The 19,600-nt window shown below is 42.6% G+C and overlaps 1 protein-coding gene across 3 annotated transcripts in view; it reads left to right on the plus strand.

Moving 5' to 3' along the window:
• VTI1B (vesicle transport through interaction with t-SNAREs 1B) overlaps nt 1–19,600 on the plus strand; it is a 90,901-nt gene that overhangs the window by 30,907 nt on the left and 40,394 nt on the right. For all 3 annotated transcript variants that reach the window (XM_069208825.1, XM_069208823.1, XM_069208824.1), the window contains exon 3: nt 2,898–3,089. In XM_069208825.1, coding sequence (XP_069064926.1) covers nt 2,898–3,089 — 192 coding nt within the window. The remainder of the gene's footprint in view (nt 1–2,897; nt 3,090–19,600) is intronic.

The following is a 19,600-nucleotide window of genomic DNA, read 5'->3' on the forward strand; positions in this document are numbered from 1 at the left end:
TCTGTTTTACACTTGGATGTGGGAGATTCAGGGCTGCTTTGGTGGTACCCTAGGACCAGCAAGGCCTTACTTCATTGAGTGCAGTGCTGAATCCTCTTGTCCAGCAGAAACATTCTCCAGCTTACCAAGGAACAGAATGTTATGTCTGTACACTATTGCCTTGGTTTCTGGACACTCTGTTTAGTGGAGGTTACAAATTATCCAGCACTTTTATAGATTTTAGGTGGGCTTGCACAATGCTGAAATACAAAGAGTTGCTGACCGTTTCAGAGTGCTTTTGTGGTGTACCCTGTTAGCTCATTAGTAGAATTACTGAGTTATTCAAAAAGTTAAATTTTGTCACTTACGTTGTGGGAGACAGACATTAACGTGCACAAAATCCAGGCCTCGAAAAATCATAAAAATATTACTAAACCTACTCGACCTGACTGTAATGTACTTGACCCGGAAACGGGTCTCAAATTGTGTGATCCCAGGCAAATATTGTATTTTACAGTCGCCTTTTTCTTCATTCTCATTTATGAGTGCACCTTCAAATATGTGACTTCAGAATTTCTGCTGTTTAAAAAAAAAAAAAAAAAAAATCATCTTTTGTTTGATTAAATACACTAAACATTTGCTCCCTGCATAAATCTAGCCCACATATAGGGTACACATGATCAATGCATGTCTTACCTCTTAGTTTACAAGTAGCTTTGCCATCAGGGCAGAAGTGTTTCTTAGTTTGTTTAAACACTCACTTTTAATAAATTTATTACTAAAGCATGATGTGGTAGCACATAGTCATTTACAGACCGTGAATTTGTAAGAAATGTCCAAAAACCTTCCCATTAACTTTACTGATAAAACTATAATAGTCTATTAACAATAATCTGTGATAATTGGGTTTCAGAAAACATTTATCGTTTGCACATCACCAAGTAAAGTGTTCTGACTTTTTTTTCCATTCTATTAAAATATTTTTTTTCATTACATAGAAATGGTGTTTCACAGCTACTGAAATATATTTTGAAATGTTTGTAAAGTTCAGTTAATTATATAAATGTTGTGTGTTGGGAAAAACCTTACAAAATCCTGGAACTTTGCAGTCACAAGGAAAAGTATTTACATTTCAAGAAGACAAGCTGACTTTTGACCTCTGTCTCTGAACACAGAGCTGATGTATCAAGAATAAGATTTAAAGGCATCTTAATTGCTAATTCAGTTTTTGACTGAACAGAACACCTGTTTGTCCACTCCCCAGAAGGGTCAGTGGAATCTAAAAATAGCTCAACCTCATAAAATAAAACTTGCCAATGTGAGTGGTCGAGTAGATTTTTCGAGCCCGGCAATCATTTTTTAGTGTAAAGGTAAAATTCAGAAAAATCTGGGCAGAAACAGGTATTGTAGTACTAAAACTAATTTTTAAAAAATGTGTCGAGGAAAACAGTCTGCTGTATGTGGGCATTTATTCCAGAGATATACGAATTCCCATCAAAGTTTTATGATGAGTGTTCAAAAGTGTGATAACCCCAAGGCAGGTCATACAGCAAGTGGGCATGGGCACAATTAAGCAGAACAGTCAGCCTGGCTGGAAAAAGCTCTGTTCAAACCGGGTTAATTTTCTGGTATTAGTATGGTCCAGCTGCAGTTTTCTCAATGTGGTGTGCCACGTGGGCTTCACAAGAGTGGATCTGATGACTGGGAGTGTATCATCAAAAGATTCTCGTCACTTAAAAGTGTTACTTCAGTGTTTAAGTTCCACAGTTTTTGGACTTTGGAAAAAATCAGCTAATTCTAAGTTATTTTCCCGACACACTGGTAGAACCTCTGCTCATAAGGTCTTTAAGAACACCTTATGACTTTAACTTAAGAAAAGCTATTTGGGGGCAGCAAAGCCAGCTTGTGAGATCAGCCATGATACAAAAATAAAAACAACTTTATTCTGCGCCTTGGGGCTTCAAGCTGGAAATGTCTGAAATAAATTAAATACATCATGGTTAAAACCAGTTCTGCCACTGCCTTCTCACCGATGGCATATCAATTAAAGTGTGGGGACATGAGCTAGCCTGGCACCATCAGCCTTGAGCAAAAGTTGCAAGAATGCAGCATAATAAATAAAATGCCTGCATTCGCCTCCCTACTTGAAAACATTGGCTCTTGCATATGCTGGTATGAACATTTTTTAAGCGAATCCTAAAATTATGCACGCAGCCGGGAAGAATTTGAAACTGATTGTTGAAGGTCTACATCTATTTCTATATCTTTTTTTTGTTACCAAACTTGATTCTTTTAAAAGGTGTATCACTTGGTCAGGAATTATGCTAGATTCCTGTGAATACTACATTGTGGCATTTTCAGTACACCTAGAGATGCCAGATCTTTTCTTGTTGAAGGCTGAAGCAGTTAGGCGTCACGTTGACAGCCAGATGCACTTCATCTTCTCTCTAAGGAATATGTTCCTCTTTGAGATCTTGGTTTGGATTTCATTAAGCACAAACTTACTGAAGTTTCCAAATCTTATGGTTTGGAAACTGCATTGGTCGCTGACATGACATCTTCCTGGAAGGTTATACTATAATCTTATTGGCCAAAAAAACTTACACAATTTCATAGAAACCAGATTATACTACACCTTTCCTTTATGTGAAGATGATTCCTTATTCCTGCTGCCATGCCAAAGGAGCGGTGGCTCAAGTGGCACACACGATCTTTGCAAAACCCTCTACTCAAGTAGAAAGAGACAATTTCATGCCTATCTGTGGCATATTCCATGTAGGTGATATGATGAATCTTCATTTCTGAATCTGAAAGCTTTTCCTTGTTAATAATCTTGTGCTCAATAATGAGGATATGTTTATTTAAAACTTCAGTGCATGATGGGCATAGTCATTTACAAATTGTTTCTTTTTCTGCAGTTGGTAGAGATGGAAGGAGAATTGAAGTACGCACCTGCCTTCTTCCGCAGTCAGATGATGACCAAGCTTCGATCATACAAGAAAGATCTGGGGAAGCTGCAGAGAGATGTCAGAAGCACAGATCTAGGAGTGGGACCTGGTGCTCGACAGAACACTAATTATGGGATGTACAGCCCCGAAAACGAGCAGAGTGTGAGTATTCAGGTCATGCTGGTGTAGTCCAGAGAGAGGGCTGTCCCAGTAGGGATAGCCCTCCCATGTGCTCCTGGGCTTGCCTCTCAGTTACCCATATATGCCTGACTCTTTAGTTCATATCAAGTTGAACTGAGACTCAACCACAGTACTGTTTTTCTGTGTGGATGTATGGCAAGTTAACTTTCTGTGATGGTTTAAGGGTGCAACTTGTTTTATTTCCTGATGGATCCTTGCTGCCACACCTCTCCAACTGGGTATGTTGCAGAGACTGGGGTTCAAGGAGTGGCCACCATAAAGAACAAGCATTGGCATAGCTAATAGCTCTGGTATTTCACACTGCTGCAGTACTGCAAGGTGTTACTAGATGCCCTCTCAGGCCATGTGGAAATGATTTAAAAGTCTTTCACAATGTTGCAGTAGCGCAAAGTGTAAGATATCCTTCTCAAATCAGATAAAAGTGCTTGTAATACCATCCTACATTAATCCAAGCCCTTAGAGATGTTCACCACTGCTAAGCAATCTTCGGATGCCTGAGAATTATGAAGAGAATAGATTTCCCACTCAACCCCTTTGAATGTTTCCTTTTGTTAAAAGTGGGGCAGATGACTAACAATGCTTGAATGTGCTTTTTTGTTTTGAGCACAATAGCTCATAGAGAGGGTGAAACTGCACCATATAAATTTGTATGCTCTCTTTTTCTACTCTTATGATTTGTTCTTGTTTCTATTAGGCTAAGCGATTATGCAGTGCTGGTTTATGATGACGATGTTTATGATGATGGTCATTAATGTGCTTTTTTCCCCAGTGTATTTCTTGTACGTTCTAGTAGATGGTGAAGAAACCCTAACATAACTTGGGTATTACAACTGATGGGTATATTAATCATCACACAAATAAAAAGTTCTTTAAGTTTTTCGTAGATGCTAGAGATGAAAATTTGAAAAATAATCTAGCTGTCCCTCTTAAGTGATACGCAATCCCTTTGTGTACCAGATTGTAGTTCCCTAGGTAGTTACTAGAGGTCCTAGTAATGTCCGCCACTGACAAGGCATGCATTTGAAACCTGCATTTACATATTCACTTCTACGCTCTAATACACTAGTACAAATAATACGAAACAACATAAATATGCCAATGCTGGCTTAACAAGGTAATAGTCATCATTTCAGCCTTCACCAAATTGCTTCTGTTTCATCAGTCACTGGTATTCACAAAGTTCCTATAGACCCAGAAGCCCTGTGGACTGTTTTTCGTGCAGAGGTGCACAACCAGAATGCCGTTACTCACTGGGAATAGAGAGATTGGCTCATAGAGATGTCATCAGTAATGTCTCTGGTAAAGTGATCTGTTATGTCACTAGTGAAGTCAATCATTGTCATTTCTGGTATCACAAATAATGTAGCAAATGTTATCAAGGGATCCAGTTATGGTTTTCACAGCAGGAGAGTAAGTTATAGTTGTATAGTAGACAATGCATAGTGAGTTTCAGGGTTTTTTAGGTTCTGATTTTGGAATCGTAGTGCTATGTTAACTGTGTGTGTGTGTTTTAAAAAAAAACAGTAAATTTATTAACCACTTTTCTCATGTAAATGTTAGAGCGTTTGCACTATCTGAACTAAAACATTAATATTATTGTTTTTTGTTTTAGTGAATTTCTGAAGTATTTTTAAAAGATAAAATCCCTGGTAGACATTGGTCCACTTTGTTTACATCCAGCCCATGTCCTATATGGCTTTTGGCTCTGCATATATTTGATTGGGTACATGAGCTTGTTTGTGCCAGATCTGTGCCCAGTCATCTATCCTTCCAGCATGTGCCACGTACCTCTGTAGAGTCGAAAGCAGAGCTTTGAGTGGGACCAGGCCCTGTGACTAATCACCTATGAATCTCAGCACTTGCAGGCTGGTCCTAGTCATCTATACATCAAAGTGATCGGACGCAGGCCTGGCTTGTCCAGCTGTCTGTGCGTTGTGCCCAACCCTTGGTTTGATGACTTCACTGCCCCCCATTTCTTGTTTCAATTGCAGATTTGAGAAAATGACATGAATCCTCAAAATCAAATAGGGCTATTTACAAATGTAAGTTACACTTGTGACTAATTTACATCTGAGTTTACTCTTACACTTTTGAGTAACTTTACTTATTTTGACAAAATCTGAGTGTACTTTTACTCAAAAGTGTAGGCTTACACGTCGCCACCCACTAAAAAAAAAAAAAGGGGAGTGGAGCCATATTGCAAGTGTAAGTTACTACTGCCAAAAAGAAACAGTGGTAAGTCCAGCACAATTCATTGCCAATATCTGGTCCTGCAACACATCCCAAAGACAATCAGGGAGGTAGAGACTTTAAATAAATTACACTAGGAAATAAAGTTACATTATTCAAAATAATTAAAAATATAAATAAATCTATTTTCATGTTTAAAAAAAATCTAAAATTCAAGCATTTTTATTATTTAATTATAAAATCTTAACCTTTACAAATTAATTGAAGATTACATTTAAACAAAATACATCTAACTTGCTTGTAATTAATTCCATACATCCGTTTTAATAAACATTAGTGCATAGTAAAAAAAAATACTTTAAGCTGGAATTTATTTTTTAATTACACTTAAGAAAAATAATTTTAATATATTTAAATTAAATATTACCAATTGAGTTAAATGTGCTTTCGATTTTTCTTTCTCTACATTTAAAATAAATATATAAATTAATTTACATTAATATTTAGCATAAAAATATTTTTACTGTTTACAACTTTGATGACCTTTTTTAGTTTTCCATTTATTTCCCAAAAAGAGACCTCTACACCGACTGTGCAGTCGCCCTAGTCTTATGCAAATCCATCCATCCATCGAGAGCAATTTTATGAACATATCAAAAGGGCCTTTACAATGGGAAGTGTGGCTAACTATAACTACACAGTGGTGACCCCCAATGTGTAATGTCTGTCAGTCTGTATTTCTGTCTGTATGTGTTGTAGCTTTTCAAATGAGTACTCACAGAAGAGTGGGGTTGCCAGCGTAACTGGTGGGAACGGGAAAGGACAAATAACTAGTGCAGGTTGGTGAATGGATACCATTCACCACCGCCGCTGGGGCAAAGTCACCCAAGAACAACTGACCAGCACCCTCATCAACAACCTTCCACCCGACGCAATCGACCCGAGCACAGCCGCCATCAACCTCCATCAATGGATCCTCGACTGCGCCAACACCCTTGCCCCTCTCAAGAAACCCACCACCACCCAAGGAAAGAAAAAACCAGCCTGGTTCACAGACGATCTCACCACCTCCAAAAGCAACTGCCAGAAACTCAAAAAGAAATGGATCCAAGAACGCACACCCGACAACCTCGCCGCCCTAAAAAACGCCAACCGCGAACACCACCAACGGATCCGCACCGCCAAGCGCGCCCACCTCACCGAACGCATCAACAACAACGCCCACGACTGCAAAGAACTCTTCGGCATCGTGAAGGAACTCTCCAATCCGAAAGCCAACTCCAACGACATCCCGCCCTCCCAGAAACTCTGCGACGACCTCTCCACCTTCTTCCACCAGAAAATCACCACCATCCACGACAGCTTCATCACCGGTCCACCGCCAGACCCCACCCCCGACGTCTCCTCCCGCGACTGCCGCCTCACCGCCTGGACCCACGTGGACGAGGCAGAAACCATAGCAACCATGAACACCATCCACTCAGGCTCCCCCACGGACCCCCGCCCCCATCATGTTTTCAACTCAGCCCAACGCCACCATCGCCCCCGAACTCCGCAAGATCATCAACCTCTCCTTCACTTCTGCCACCTTCCCGGACAGCTGGAAACACGCAGAAATCCAACCCCTCCTCAAAAAACCCAAGGCTGACCCCAACGACCTCAAAAACTTCCGTCCGATCTCTCTCCTCCCTTTTCCAGCGAAAGTCATCGAGAAGATCGTCAACACTCAGCTCACCCACTTCCTCGAAGACAATTCCATCCTGGACCCCTCACAATCCGGATTCAGACGAAACCACAGCACTGAGACCGCCCTCCTCGCCGCCACAGATGACATCAGACATCAAATGGACAACGGCGAAACCTCAGCCCTCATCCTCCTCGACCTATCAGCCGCTTTTGACACCGTCTGCCACCGCACCCTACTGACCCGACTCCAGGAAGCCGGCATCCAAGATAAAGCCCTCCACTGGATCTCATCCTTCCTCTCCGACAGAACGCAGAGAGTCCGTCTCTCCCCTTTCCGCTCCAAAGCCACCAACCTCATCTGCGGCGTCCCCCAAGGATCCTCCCTCAGCCCCACGTTGTTCAACGTCTACATGGCCCCCCTCGCTCAACTGGCCCGCCAACATCATCTCAGCATCATCTCCTACGCCGACGATACCCAGCTCGTCCTCTCCCTGACCAAAGACCCGCTCACCGCCAAAACAAACCTCCACGAGGGACTAAAATCCATCGCCGATTGGATGAACAACAGTCGCCTGAAACTCAACTCCGACAAGACGGAAGTCCTCATCCTCGGACGCACTCCCTCGGCCTGGAACTACTCATGGTGGCCCTCCGTCCTCGGACCCCCACCCACCCCTGCCAGCCACGCAAGAAACCTCGGCTTCATCCTGGACTCCGCCCTCACCATGTCCAAACAGGTCAGCGCCGTCTCCTCCTCCTGTTTCAACACCCTTCGAATGCTCCGCAGAATCTTCAAGTGGATTCCAACAGAAACCAGAAAGACGGTGACCCAGGCCCGCGTCAGCAGCAGACTTGACTACGGCAACGCACTCTACACAGGCATCCCAACCAAAGACATCAAACGCCTCCAACGTATCCAAAATGCCTCCGCCCGACTGATCCTCAACATACCCCGCCGAAGTCACATCTCCCCTCACCTAAAGGAACTCCACTGGCTCCCGGTAGACAAGAGGATCACCTTCAAACTCCTGACCCACGCTCACAAGGCACTTCACAACACCGGACCCTCCTACTTCAACACCAGACTCAACTTCTACACTCCAACACGTCAACTCCGATCCGCCAACCTCGCCCTCGCCATCGTACCCCGAATCCAGCGCAAGACATCCGGCGGCAGATCCTTCTCCTTCCTCGCCGCCAAGACCTGGAACTCTCTCCCCACATCCCTTCGCCAGACCCAGGACCTCCTCGCATTCAGAAGGCTCCTCAAGACCTGGCTCTTCGACCGCTAAACCAGCAGCGCCCCCCCCCCCCTCCCCCCCTTCAGCGCCTCGAAAGCCTGACGGGTACATAGCGCGCTTTATAAATACTATGATTGATTGATTGATTGATTGAATGGATATGGGTAGGTGAGGTCTAACCATTTGATTTTTGATCTGGGCTCCTAATGTATTTTCATTGGGCCCATAGTTATTTTATTAATCTTTTATTATAAAATATTTGATTATTAAATTATTATTTTTCTTTAAAAAAAAAAAATAGGCATGCATTAAATACGTTTTGCTAATTGATGTCTCAAAGAAATGATATTGAGAGTTGAACAGCAGATTAGCAAAATGTTTTTTTTCCAAATTCCAAATATGTTCATTTTATGTTGAAAGCAAGCAACCATCATGCTTGCTATAAGGCTTCTGTTGTGTTTGCAGATAATCAGAGTGCATCCCTCGGGGAGTATTCTAATTTATATCAATTTGGTACATGTTTTAAACTTGTACACCTTTTTATGCTGAGACCATCATCTGTTATGCAAGCTGATCTCAAAGCATTTCCTTACAGCGCTCATGCCAATAGTGAAGGCTTTACAATATTGAACCTTAAATACAAGTTTGAACAATTTACCCATAAGGCTACAACTCTTGCTTCAGCTTCAGACAATCCTCATTGACAGATTGATATTGTGATACTGTAAACTGACGGCCATTGGGTTTCTGCTGCAGGAGGTCGGGCCTGACATGAAAACTGGTTGGCATCGACCTTTTACAATGCCCTGGCCATCCCATTACTCACCAGTGTCCCCCACATTTGTGTGATTTCAAAAGTGTCTTGAAGAAAATTACCTCAGAAAAAGTCACCGACTGGAAGTTTGTAATTGAGCCTGTAGTCATTAGAGGCCATAGACATTTCTTTTAACCAGCCTTTTAAAGTGGACATAGTTGTTTTCTTACATTTCTGTAGAATACAAAACTTAGCTAAGGCCAATGCAACTGACAATAGCTCCCACATTCACTCACAAGTGGGCCTTGTTTATTACCTTGGTCTGCATAAGACCTATACCTGTAAGGTGATTTCGACTTTTATGTGGATTCTACCCATTTAGATATTTTCATTTTTTTATTTCTGGAAATAGGTTTTAGATTTTAATTTAGCCCTAACCTCTTTATTGATTTGTTTCATGTTTATGGCTTTTACTGTTTAAATTGTTACTCATTAGTTGCTTTTCTTATATATAATAGCTCTCACTCATTTCAGTGATGATACGCGTTCCTGCTTAGTAAGTCTAACAAAGGCGTGGCAAGGTTAGTTTAGAAACTGGATTTCTATCTAGCTCCGTATGTTTGGGTAGTTTGATAGCTCAGTAAGAGCTCCAATCAAGACTGTGTTTTCTCTTTCCCTTCAACTGCCCTTGACACCGGCAGGATTTGGGACCCAGGAAGAAGCTCTGTTGTCTGGAGGGGTGAAACCAGCATGCTGTCTAAAGGGAGTGTGACTACTGTCAGCTTGCCAGACTAAGAGCAGTTATGGTTTGTAGTGGATGGGCAGGCCTTTTACTTTGTTGCCATAATAGGGTGAGGGGCATGCTGAATTCACTCACTTGTGTAAAGTTATGCCCAGTCTTAAATACCCAGGTCACTCGCTTACATTGAGTGTGCATAAGTAGAGCACATCTATGCAGTGCTATGTGTGGTATTGTTAGTTGTGGACAAAGTGGGATTATTTTTTAATCCTCCCTGCGAACATGATGTTATGTGTTTTATTAAATATAACCGCTATTTGTAATTTCGCAAGTAACATTGTTAGGATTTTGATTAACCAAAACAATAACAAATTGAAATGAATTGATGTACAAAATGGAGGCTGGAGGTATCCTACCTGACAGGCAATGTGGATTGCTATCTTTCCTGAAGCTGTTGCAGTGAATCAGGCTTTAAGGTGTGGGAGAGATGGAGACAGCAGTCTTCTTTGATATTTAGAGGTATCCTTCTGTTAAGTCCTGCGCTTTTGTTCTTTACCATTGTTACCCCCAATGAGATTAGTGGAGGGTTTGTGGAGGTCGAAGATGGCGGTCTAGACAAGGATAGTCCTTTGACAATGGTTTTCCTTTTGTTTCCCCCAGAGCTGCATCTCCTAAAAGACTGATAGATGCGAGGTATGAATGTTGCTGTCTATACAGTGTTTGTGGTTTGAGTTTCTCCCGTTGGAGACTTCCATTGCCACCCTATCTAGCCTGCTATCATCCAAAGGCAAATATTATATGGCTGTCTTCTCTGGAGATGGATACACCCAACTGCAGACAACCTTAACCCAGATCCAGGTATAAGCCTGAGGAATACACAAACTCTCTCTGCAAACCTAGTATAAAAATTCAACTAAGACCCTGAGTCTGTTTTCTGGGACTTCATTGACCAATGTAAGCAACAACCGTCAAGTGTGTGGAGAAAAACCTGAGTTCCAGGCCTGGTGCCATGTGACAACCAGTTTCCCAGTTACGTGAGGGGGGTTTTGTGAATAAGTCTGCATTTCTGCTGGAAGAGTGGAGAATCTGCTTTGGAAAGGATTTAGCCTTGATCTGTTGAGTAGTTATGAAAAGGCCAATAGTAGCTGCTTGGTGGAGGAGCTGCCCTTAGAAGTGGACAGACCCTGACATCCCGAGTGACATCCACTCTGTGAAATGACAGGGGAGATTAGTGCTGCAGTAAACAGTAGCGAGCCACTGCCTGCTCAGTGCATCTTTCCCAGTAATCCCCCCCCCCCCCCCCCCCCCCACACACACACACACACACACAACTACCGCCAAATGGGTCTTCAGGTTGCCTCAACTAATCTCCGTGGTGTGTAAAAGTTGGGAGGGGTTGCTGCCAGATATGAAGGATCTCATAATCTATGACAGTGGGGAACCTCAACTGCAAAGGACCAGCAAGTAGCTCTCTAAGCTCCTGTCTAGCTTCAGAGATGTGTGCTGCGCCGAAGTGAATGAGCAGTGACCCACTTGCAAGTGTGCCCTGTAATGTTTTTCCCCAAACTGATGTGCCGTCTGGGATCCCAACCTTGGACAATAGTAACATCTGTACTGGTTCATCCTGCTGTAGGCTTTGCTCTGTGTTTTGGTAGGAGATTTTGTTTGGGTCTGGGATCCTCACTCGAAGGCAGTGATCCCTCGCCTGCCCAAGTGTGACCGCTCTGCGGCTGAGAAGTGCATCAGGAAAGAGGCTGGGCTAGGTGATGTAGATGCTGTAGCCAGATGGCCTGATACACTAGTTGCCTATCCCGAACTGAGGCAAAACTGCTCTGAGCTCCGGTGGAACTCTCCAGCTAGAAACAAACATGTGCTGAGGTTGCTGAACCTTATAAACTGGAAACTGACATGGCCATATTGAAATACATGAGACTGACCTCCGACTAGGACCAGATTGAAGCACATGAGACTGACCTCCAACTCATCTGTTGGAAATGAAACAGCTCACTAGAAGCATGGTGCAGTGTCACCATATTTAACACATTTATATTGTTTTAGTAGTGAATGCCAGGGTAGTATAGCAAGCAACTAAAATACTTTTATTGCAACACCATACCAATAATATGATAACAGATAAGTCTGTTCAGTTTAATTTAGGTGTATTTTTGTTAACATATTGTTTTTGTTCTTGTTTGCCATGCTCCCTTTCAGCTAACCGCTGAGATCTCCTTCTACCAATCTGCCCTTCCCCCTGAAAGAGCTAGGTTTATCGTTTGGGGTAGAAGGTTCCGACTTTTAGGGGCTAAGGTTTGCCTGACACCGAGTCTGAAAACCCATCTGGGATCATCTTCGGACCATAGGGGGAGCCGGATATCTCACGGACCCATCTATCTTTCCTTTGGGTTTCTCTCCCCACTTTCTCCTCTCAACCGTGTTATCAAAGGTGCCCACATACTAGTTATTTTTGCATGGGCGCAACTTGTGTCCATCTTGTATGTATATGTATATGTGTGTGTGTGTGTGTATATGTGTATATATGTATGTATATATATATATGTATATATATATATATATATATATATATATATATATATATATATATCAAAAAACAATCCTCTCTGGACTTACCTCAATGCAGCTTTGGAATATGCCACTCAGGACATTACCAACCTCTCCCCAAAACTGCTGTACACTCGGACAGGTTACAAACATGTGCTCAGCATCACACAGCCTGCACTTCCTGCAGAGAGCCCCTTTTGACTATTGCCGCTTGACCATTCTCCTTGGTTCCAAAATGCTCTGTGGAGGGACTACAAATGATTTCTTCTCCAAAAGGCGGGTTTTACCATGCTATAAATAGTACGCATAGATACTTGTCTTAAATGTTTTATACATGACTTCAGCAAGTGCTCTTCCCAGGGCGTCTTGGGCAGGCAAAGGTCTCCATCAATGATGTCCAAAATGAGCCAATACCATACTGACACCTTCTTTCGCTGACACCCATTCAGCAAATGCTCTTCCAACTCATTTGTGCCACTGTTCTCTTCCCCCGAGCCCGGGCCCATCTATTCAGCTGGTAGAACTTAAATTTGGAGATGGATCCCCTGGTCAATAACTGAAACTTCTCCCAAGAACAGTGTTTCCCACCTGGAGCAACTGACCACATTCTTATATTCTGTCTTCTTTAAGCCTGATTGCCTTCCTATCTTCCAAACACTAATGGGTGCCAGAGAAATCCCATACTGGGGCAGACCTACTCTAGTATGGCAGGCTTGTTGCTCGCCTGATCTGTGCTGAGAGCAGAGCCGCAGCTTGCAGTACTTTTAGACTCACCTTTTTGTAAGTATCTCATATCTCTATACTTATACAAGAATTTAAACCCTCCCCCGGGACCTCTTTCGACATTGCTTTAATCAAGTGGTTGACCCAAGAGTCACTTAAAAACTTCAGGTCCTTACTGAAAGATTTAAGCTGGAAGGCCCAAGCATAGAGTTGAAAGTCTGGCAATGCAATACCTCCTTTGTTGCGTTTCCTATGTGGTTTTTTTCCTTGAAATTTTGGAACCCTTGGAAGCACAGATAAAGGAGTTTATTCTCCCATGCAGGTTTCCGAACCAGGGTCTCCTAAAGTGTGGGGGGATGGCTCTGAAAATGAAAGTAAATTTTGGAAGGATAGACATCTTTATTAAATTTACTCTACCAAATAGCATTAATTGTAGATGTGACCAGCTCAGTAATGGCCTAATCGTTTCCACCATTGCCCTATTGAAATTTTATTCAGCTATTTTATCCACAGTTTGACTGATTCTAATGCCCAGATATTTTAATTCTCTGTTTGTTAGGCAGTTTCCTTCTTCCATATTCTGCTCCATGATTTGTCTGATGGATTTGCCTCATATTCTGACACTTTGATTTAGGTGCTTTGTAAAGTGCTGCTTCCACGCTGAAAAGGATATCATCATGCCATCAAAGAAACTCCTCACAGGGGATAAAAAGACATAAAGCTGGGGTAGTGGAGGTATTAGTAAAAGCAGATTCATAACTACATAAAATCCCTCCCAGTAGAAGAGGGCAAGTGCTTGAGGGCAGGATCCATTATGACCAACCAACAAATATAGCCAATCACTAGCGTCAAGATCACGCAGCAGGATTGTCGCATCTTTCTACGTTCCCAGAGGGATGTGGCTAGTAATCACCGTAGTTACTAGTCTCTTTCATTTAGCCAGGCGTATTTGTGAGGTGGTGGGTTGATAATACAATAAAATATTTTTCTTTAAGTCAAACACTGACAAGACAATTTACACTTCTAGTGATTGGCTCCGTGACATCAGAGGTGAACAGACTCCTTCACCACGATTGAAGTCCAGTAGCCACTGTGTGCCCACTGGACCCTCGAACTGGCTTTGATGGTTTACCAGTCAGACTCCCTCCAGTGCACTAGAGAGCAGTTTCCTAACAAAACAGTAGGGCATGCATGTTGGGAAAATCAAGCTGTAGAGAATTCTACGTTTGAGATTCATACCTCTATTAAAAAAAACAAGCAATCAAAAGTTTTTTAAATCGAATAAAAGACACTAGGATTTCACCTCTGCTCCTAGTTACCAAGAGAGACGGGAGCAGAGTCCTAGACATCCACTACCAGATGATGTCTCCTGACTTGCAAATGGTACTGTTCCTGAGGGGCAATCATTCTGTGGCCAGGTTTTAGAGGTAAGCAAGATGTATTCCCTTTCTGAGTCGTTCACCCATCAAGCTAATCTTTTGTGCAGCCACCGGGCCACGACACATGCTTTATATAAGTGTTCCTACAGAAATACAAGCTCCAGGGCACGATTTGAACAGGAAGTGCCAAGAAATTGGTAACTTCCCCTAAACTCCCCTACTTTGTTGGTTTGAAAGACCCATCATTGTATTGTAGCTGTCAGAAGGGTGAATTTTAGCAAGTCCTGGTTTTCAAGCAAAGCGGGCTAAGCATACAGTGACTTGTAGGGCAATACTTATGATAGAAAACTTTACAGCAACCCTGGCCTGACTGAAAGTCATCCTGAAGACATGGGAGGCAGGTGGCCACAGCTCCTTCTGAGTTAAGAGGCCATCCCTCTGGTTGATGCTGTCCCAAGAGCTGAGGTTAGGGTTGCTATCTTCAACATAGAAGAATTACAGCTCATGTTTAACCTTGTCTCTTCGGATTCTGTTTTCTTTATTAATCCTTATAGAATCGTTTAAATCAGTGCTTCCCAACCTGTGGTCCGGGGGCCCCTGGGGGTCCGCGACTGCTTAGAAAATTTCATAATATTAACATACTAGGTCCCCAGCTTTCAGTAATGACTCAGTGGGGGGGGGGGGTCCCTGGATTCCAATAATGACTGGGGGGAGGGGGCGTCGTCCCCGCATTCCATTAATGATAAAGTGGGGGTCCACAGAAGTCACAAGGTTGTGAACCACTGGTTTAAATAGTTATTAAATATTTTTGAAGTCATTTGTTCTTGTGTTGGTGGTTTGACGTTTATACCTTAAAACCCACATTTTCAGGCTCTTTCTGCCTTCTCTCTTAGCTAGGTCATAGTTAGGTTGATTCCCCTAGAATGCAGTTTGAAGTTATAAAGATGTTCTGTTGTAAATGAATTGCTATGTGTAAAGCGCCCTGCTGCCCCTGTGGATAGGGTTGTGCTCTATAAATGTCATAAATAAAATAATTATTTAATAGAGGAAGAAAGGCTGCATTTTGCTGACTTCTCCAGTATTGTTTAACCCGCTATGACATTAAATACAGAAGGAGGGGCGAGTCACTGGGAAAATTCACATATTTCTCATATCCAAACTTCTCTCGAACCACCTTTCTGACCACAATTGATTCATACAAAGCTGCACATATGGACACAGCAGACTGGCTATACCAAGGAACCAATTATACCTCCCAGCGCAGAGAAGAGGGGGTGCAACGCCTGCACAAAGATAGAATGACATCTACAGATGCTTTTACTAACACATGTAAACCGTACAAGCAGTGGAAATGAGACCGCTGCCAGCTCCGCGGGGACTACAACACCTAGGCTGGAGGGAGTGCACAACTGCTGGTTGGAGAAGTCCTGCTGTCGAACTCACACCATCATCATCCTCTATTCCTATTTATAAAGCACAACATACACTCTAAGGAACTCTTTGTTGCTCGCCGGAATGGCTCAAGATACCTGCACTTACAGCGTTTCTTTGAACTTTGGAAAAGACACGGACTTTTCGACTTATCGTGGTCGTAACAATGCACATGATTCTTCGCATATTTCGTGTACCATATACACAAGATAAATTGGAGTTTTGGTAAATCCAGGGCATGGGATATTTGCCACATCCTGTTTAATTTTGGTTCATACCTTCTCGTCTATGCCTTGAAAAAGTCTTTTAGACGAAACACGTGTCGGCTGTTTTGCTGTCTGTTTTCATTGGACTGACCGTCGCATTGGTCTGAATTACTTATCAACGAATGAATAAAATTCTCATGAGGCTGTTTTGCTGTCTTTCTCAGTGGACTGACTGTCGCTTTGGTCTGAATCACTTATCAACAAATGAATTTAATTTTCATAATGCAGTACATACTTGTGTTACGCGCTGATTCGCAAGCACAGTGAAGTTTGGACTTCTCGTGTGCCCCAGTGCATTTTCTCTTCATATGGCAAGCTGGTGTGTTTCACCAACTTAATTGCAACTATAGTGGTTGGGTGCAGCCCTGAAGCTTACTACATGAACAATACTTTGATTTCTACACATAAGGAAGTGCGAACTATCTGCATAACCACTACTTTGTGTGATTTATGGCTCAAGATACACATGGCTCAGTGGTGAAGATTAAAATCTGTTTCTTGGAGCCACACTTCTGTAATGACATACAATTTGCATCATTTTCCTTGCTGAGGAGGCAAGAGACCAGGAACACAGCTTTTGTTTTCCCCATGCCTTTTGGAAACGAGGGACCTGGTAGTTCTTGTGATTTACCAGGCTGATGGGTACTGGAGGGAAAGTACCTTTTCAGCTTTTGTTTGCGGATGGAAGGTCCCTGCCATACGCCTTTCGATGAACAATAAAAAAAGGTCTTTAAAGTAATCATCTCTTTAAGCAACGACTGGAGCCTTGTTAGAAATGGTGCCTCTGAGACAAATGTTTTGGACAGATTGTGAAAGGAAAACGAGGATGCATCGCTAGACAGGGCGGGTGGGGACAAAATGTGATACAGCGTACTCAGTCTGTAGGAAGTCAGAACATCTCACAGCGGGTGAGATAGTCACCACTTGACAAGCTGGAAAATGTAAATATAAACTTGCAGTGTCCCATAGATACCCCTGTAACGTTATCAGATGTATGGGATAAACCAAAGAACCCAAAGTGGAGACAATACTGAACAAAATGATCAAGCCCAGTTCAGTCGCAGTGCCGTCACCCACAGTGAGTGTTCTGTTTAACACTTGCCTCGGGTCGTCTCCTGCAGGCGGTCGGAGGATCCCGTCACATCTACACACGTGAACGGAGCCTCTCTGGACACGGCAACTACACAAGCAACTGCATAAGGAGCAGCCTGTGAAAAGTGTCCTCTTCCGTTCTGAGCAAATGCAACCAGTCATTCGGCAAGAACAACTAAGAACCCGTCCATGCACCCTTGCTGCATGTGCTGCTGTGCAACGTGTCTAAAAAACACATGAAACAAAGCCAAATAGCTCTCGCAAGCACCATTCGGCTTTGTTTACTCTGTTTTGTAGTGGATGGGAGGGTTGGAAGGGACATTGGGAACTGTGAGGGATATCAACACAAGGGACGTCAGGAGGAAGGGGGGTGGGGGTTAAGAGGAGATAAGGGGAGGAGGGAGCAGCAGCATAACTGAGGGTGGGGGTAAGCAACACAGGGAGGTGTGGGGGAAGAGGGTAGGAGCAGCAACACAAGGGAGAGCGAGAGAGGTGGGAGTAGGGAGGGACTGGAAACACATACTCTTAAAGAGTGCTTGTAAAAAAAAAAAAAAGGGGGGAAACCACCTGCAGGAGCCTGCAGCATGTGGAAGGTTATTGGCTGCAAACCGGAAGCTGTAGTAGGTCCGTGCTTCCTGGCAGGGACAACACTGAAGCCCTGGTATGAAGGAGGAAGGACCAGGAGGCACCGACCAGTCAAAAGCAAGAAAACGAGAGTGACGGGTAAGCCCACCCAGTGATAAGTAATGGGCGAGCTTTAAGACCGTTTTAAGCTTTTTGTTTGCTAACAATAGATTTGGCTGACAGCACATGCATGCTGTTCTGACGAAACCTAAAAAGCTTGCAGTACCAATAAACCCAGGCTTCATCATACATTGCATTTCTTCACAATCGCTACTTGTGTACATTGGTCACTAGATGGCACTGCTCCTCTGTGTTACAAATCGCTGTAGGATTTTTTTTTTTTTACTAATAGCTCTTGTGCATCTGAATTGTTGTACTGGCCCCGGCTTCAGTGTCAGTAGTGTTTTATGGTGTGTATTCCTGAAAAGTACGTCTTTATTGATCATGCACCCACTGAAGCTACTAGGGTTTCTGTGTAGTCTATAAACCTGTCCGGTGCAACAACATTAACTGTTGATTCTCTAGCTGTGTTTTTCCTCGTGTAATAATAATTATTTTACTACCAGTTAATAACTCTCTCCCCTTTTAATAGCCTCCTTTCTTTTACAGTAGCATCTCGCATATTTATAATTTTTACAAACAAGAAAGCAAACACTTCTATATTCTCTGCACACAAAAGCTTTCCACTAGGAACTCAAATCCTGGCCCTCTGGAAATTGCAGTCCTTGTTATTTTCTGTTTGCTAGTTATCCCTTGACTTGGAAGACTGCACTGTCCGATACAGGAGTAAAAATACCTTAACACAGCTAGCCTCCCTTAGGAAGCCAGTAAGATGTACCGTTGCTGGCAGAAAATGCTGACCAAGCGGATTCAAAACTTACTGTATCTGGAAATATATCTTCTATGTTCAAGGTTGGGTGATGGGTTTAGAACAGGATTCTCCAACGAGTAGCTAGTGAGCTACTGGGAGCTCTCTTGCTGATTAGAAGTAGATCTGTGTGTGTAGCCAACCCTACTAAATTGGAAGCCTTTGATTAGTTTAAATAATATATATATATATATATATATATATATATATATATATATATATATATATATATATATAAATGTACACCACTATTGAGAGGGTGCATTTGAGATTAAAAATGAGTATATTTTCAGAACTCATAAGCTGATGTTTGGAGAAACAAGGCTAGATTCCCTAAACATACTTGAATGTGATATTTGAGTTATAGTTGTGTGGCATTGTGAAGACTTACCGCTAATACTCCGTTTGTGGCAGGGGCACTGGGGCATTGGCTATGTATTACCCATTTAGAGGCATTCCAAATAGACAACACCTTCTTTAGATTAATGCTGGAACCCCTGCCTGGTCCATTGAGGTGATCACTGCTAGTAATCTTGCATATGGGGACCATTAATGTAATCTTCTTTGAAGTGGTCACTATTACAAGACTAATAATGCTAGTAATTTAAGATGATTTTCATTGAACATAAGTAGCTCCTATTGCCAAAATATTGGAGACTCTTAGTTTAGAATATCTACTCTCAGATTTCTTCTAACCCTTGTGGAAACAGCAGTTTTGGTGTTCTCCTCTCCTGTAGAGCTCATGACTTTAGCCATTGCCAATAAAGTGAATATCATTGAGGTAGGTGGCAGTATGTGTAGAATTATAGTTGAGTAGCTGTTAACCAGGCTTTCCATCGCAGGGTTTTCAAGTGACATCAAATAGACAATGAGAGACAAGCTGCATTTGTTTGTGATCAAACTTGGAACCCTGATGATCC

Source organism: Pleurodeles waltl, chromosome 9, assembly GCF_031143425.1.
Source record: "Pleurodeles waltl isolate 20211129_DDA chromosome 9, aPleWal1.hap1.20221129, whole genome shotgun sequence".
NCBI lineage: Eukaryota > Metazoa > Chordata > Amphibia > Caudata > Salamandridae > Pleurodeles > Pleurodeles waltl.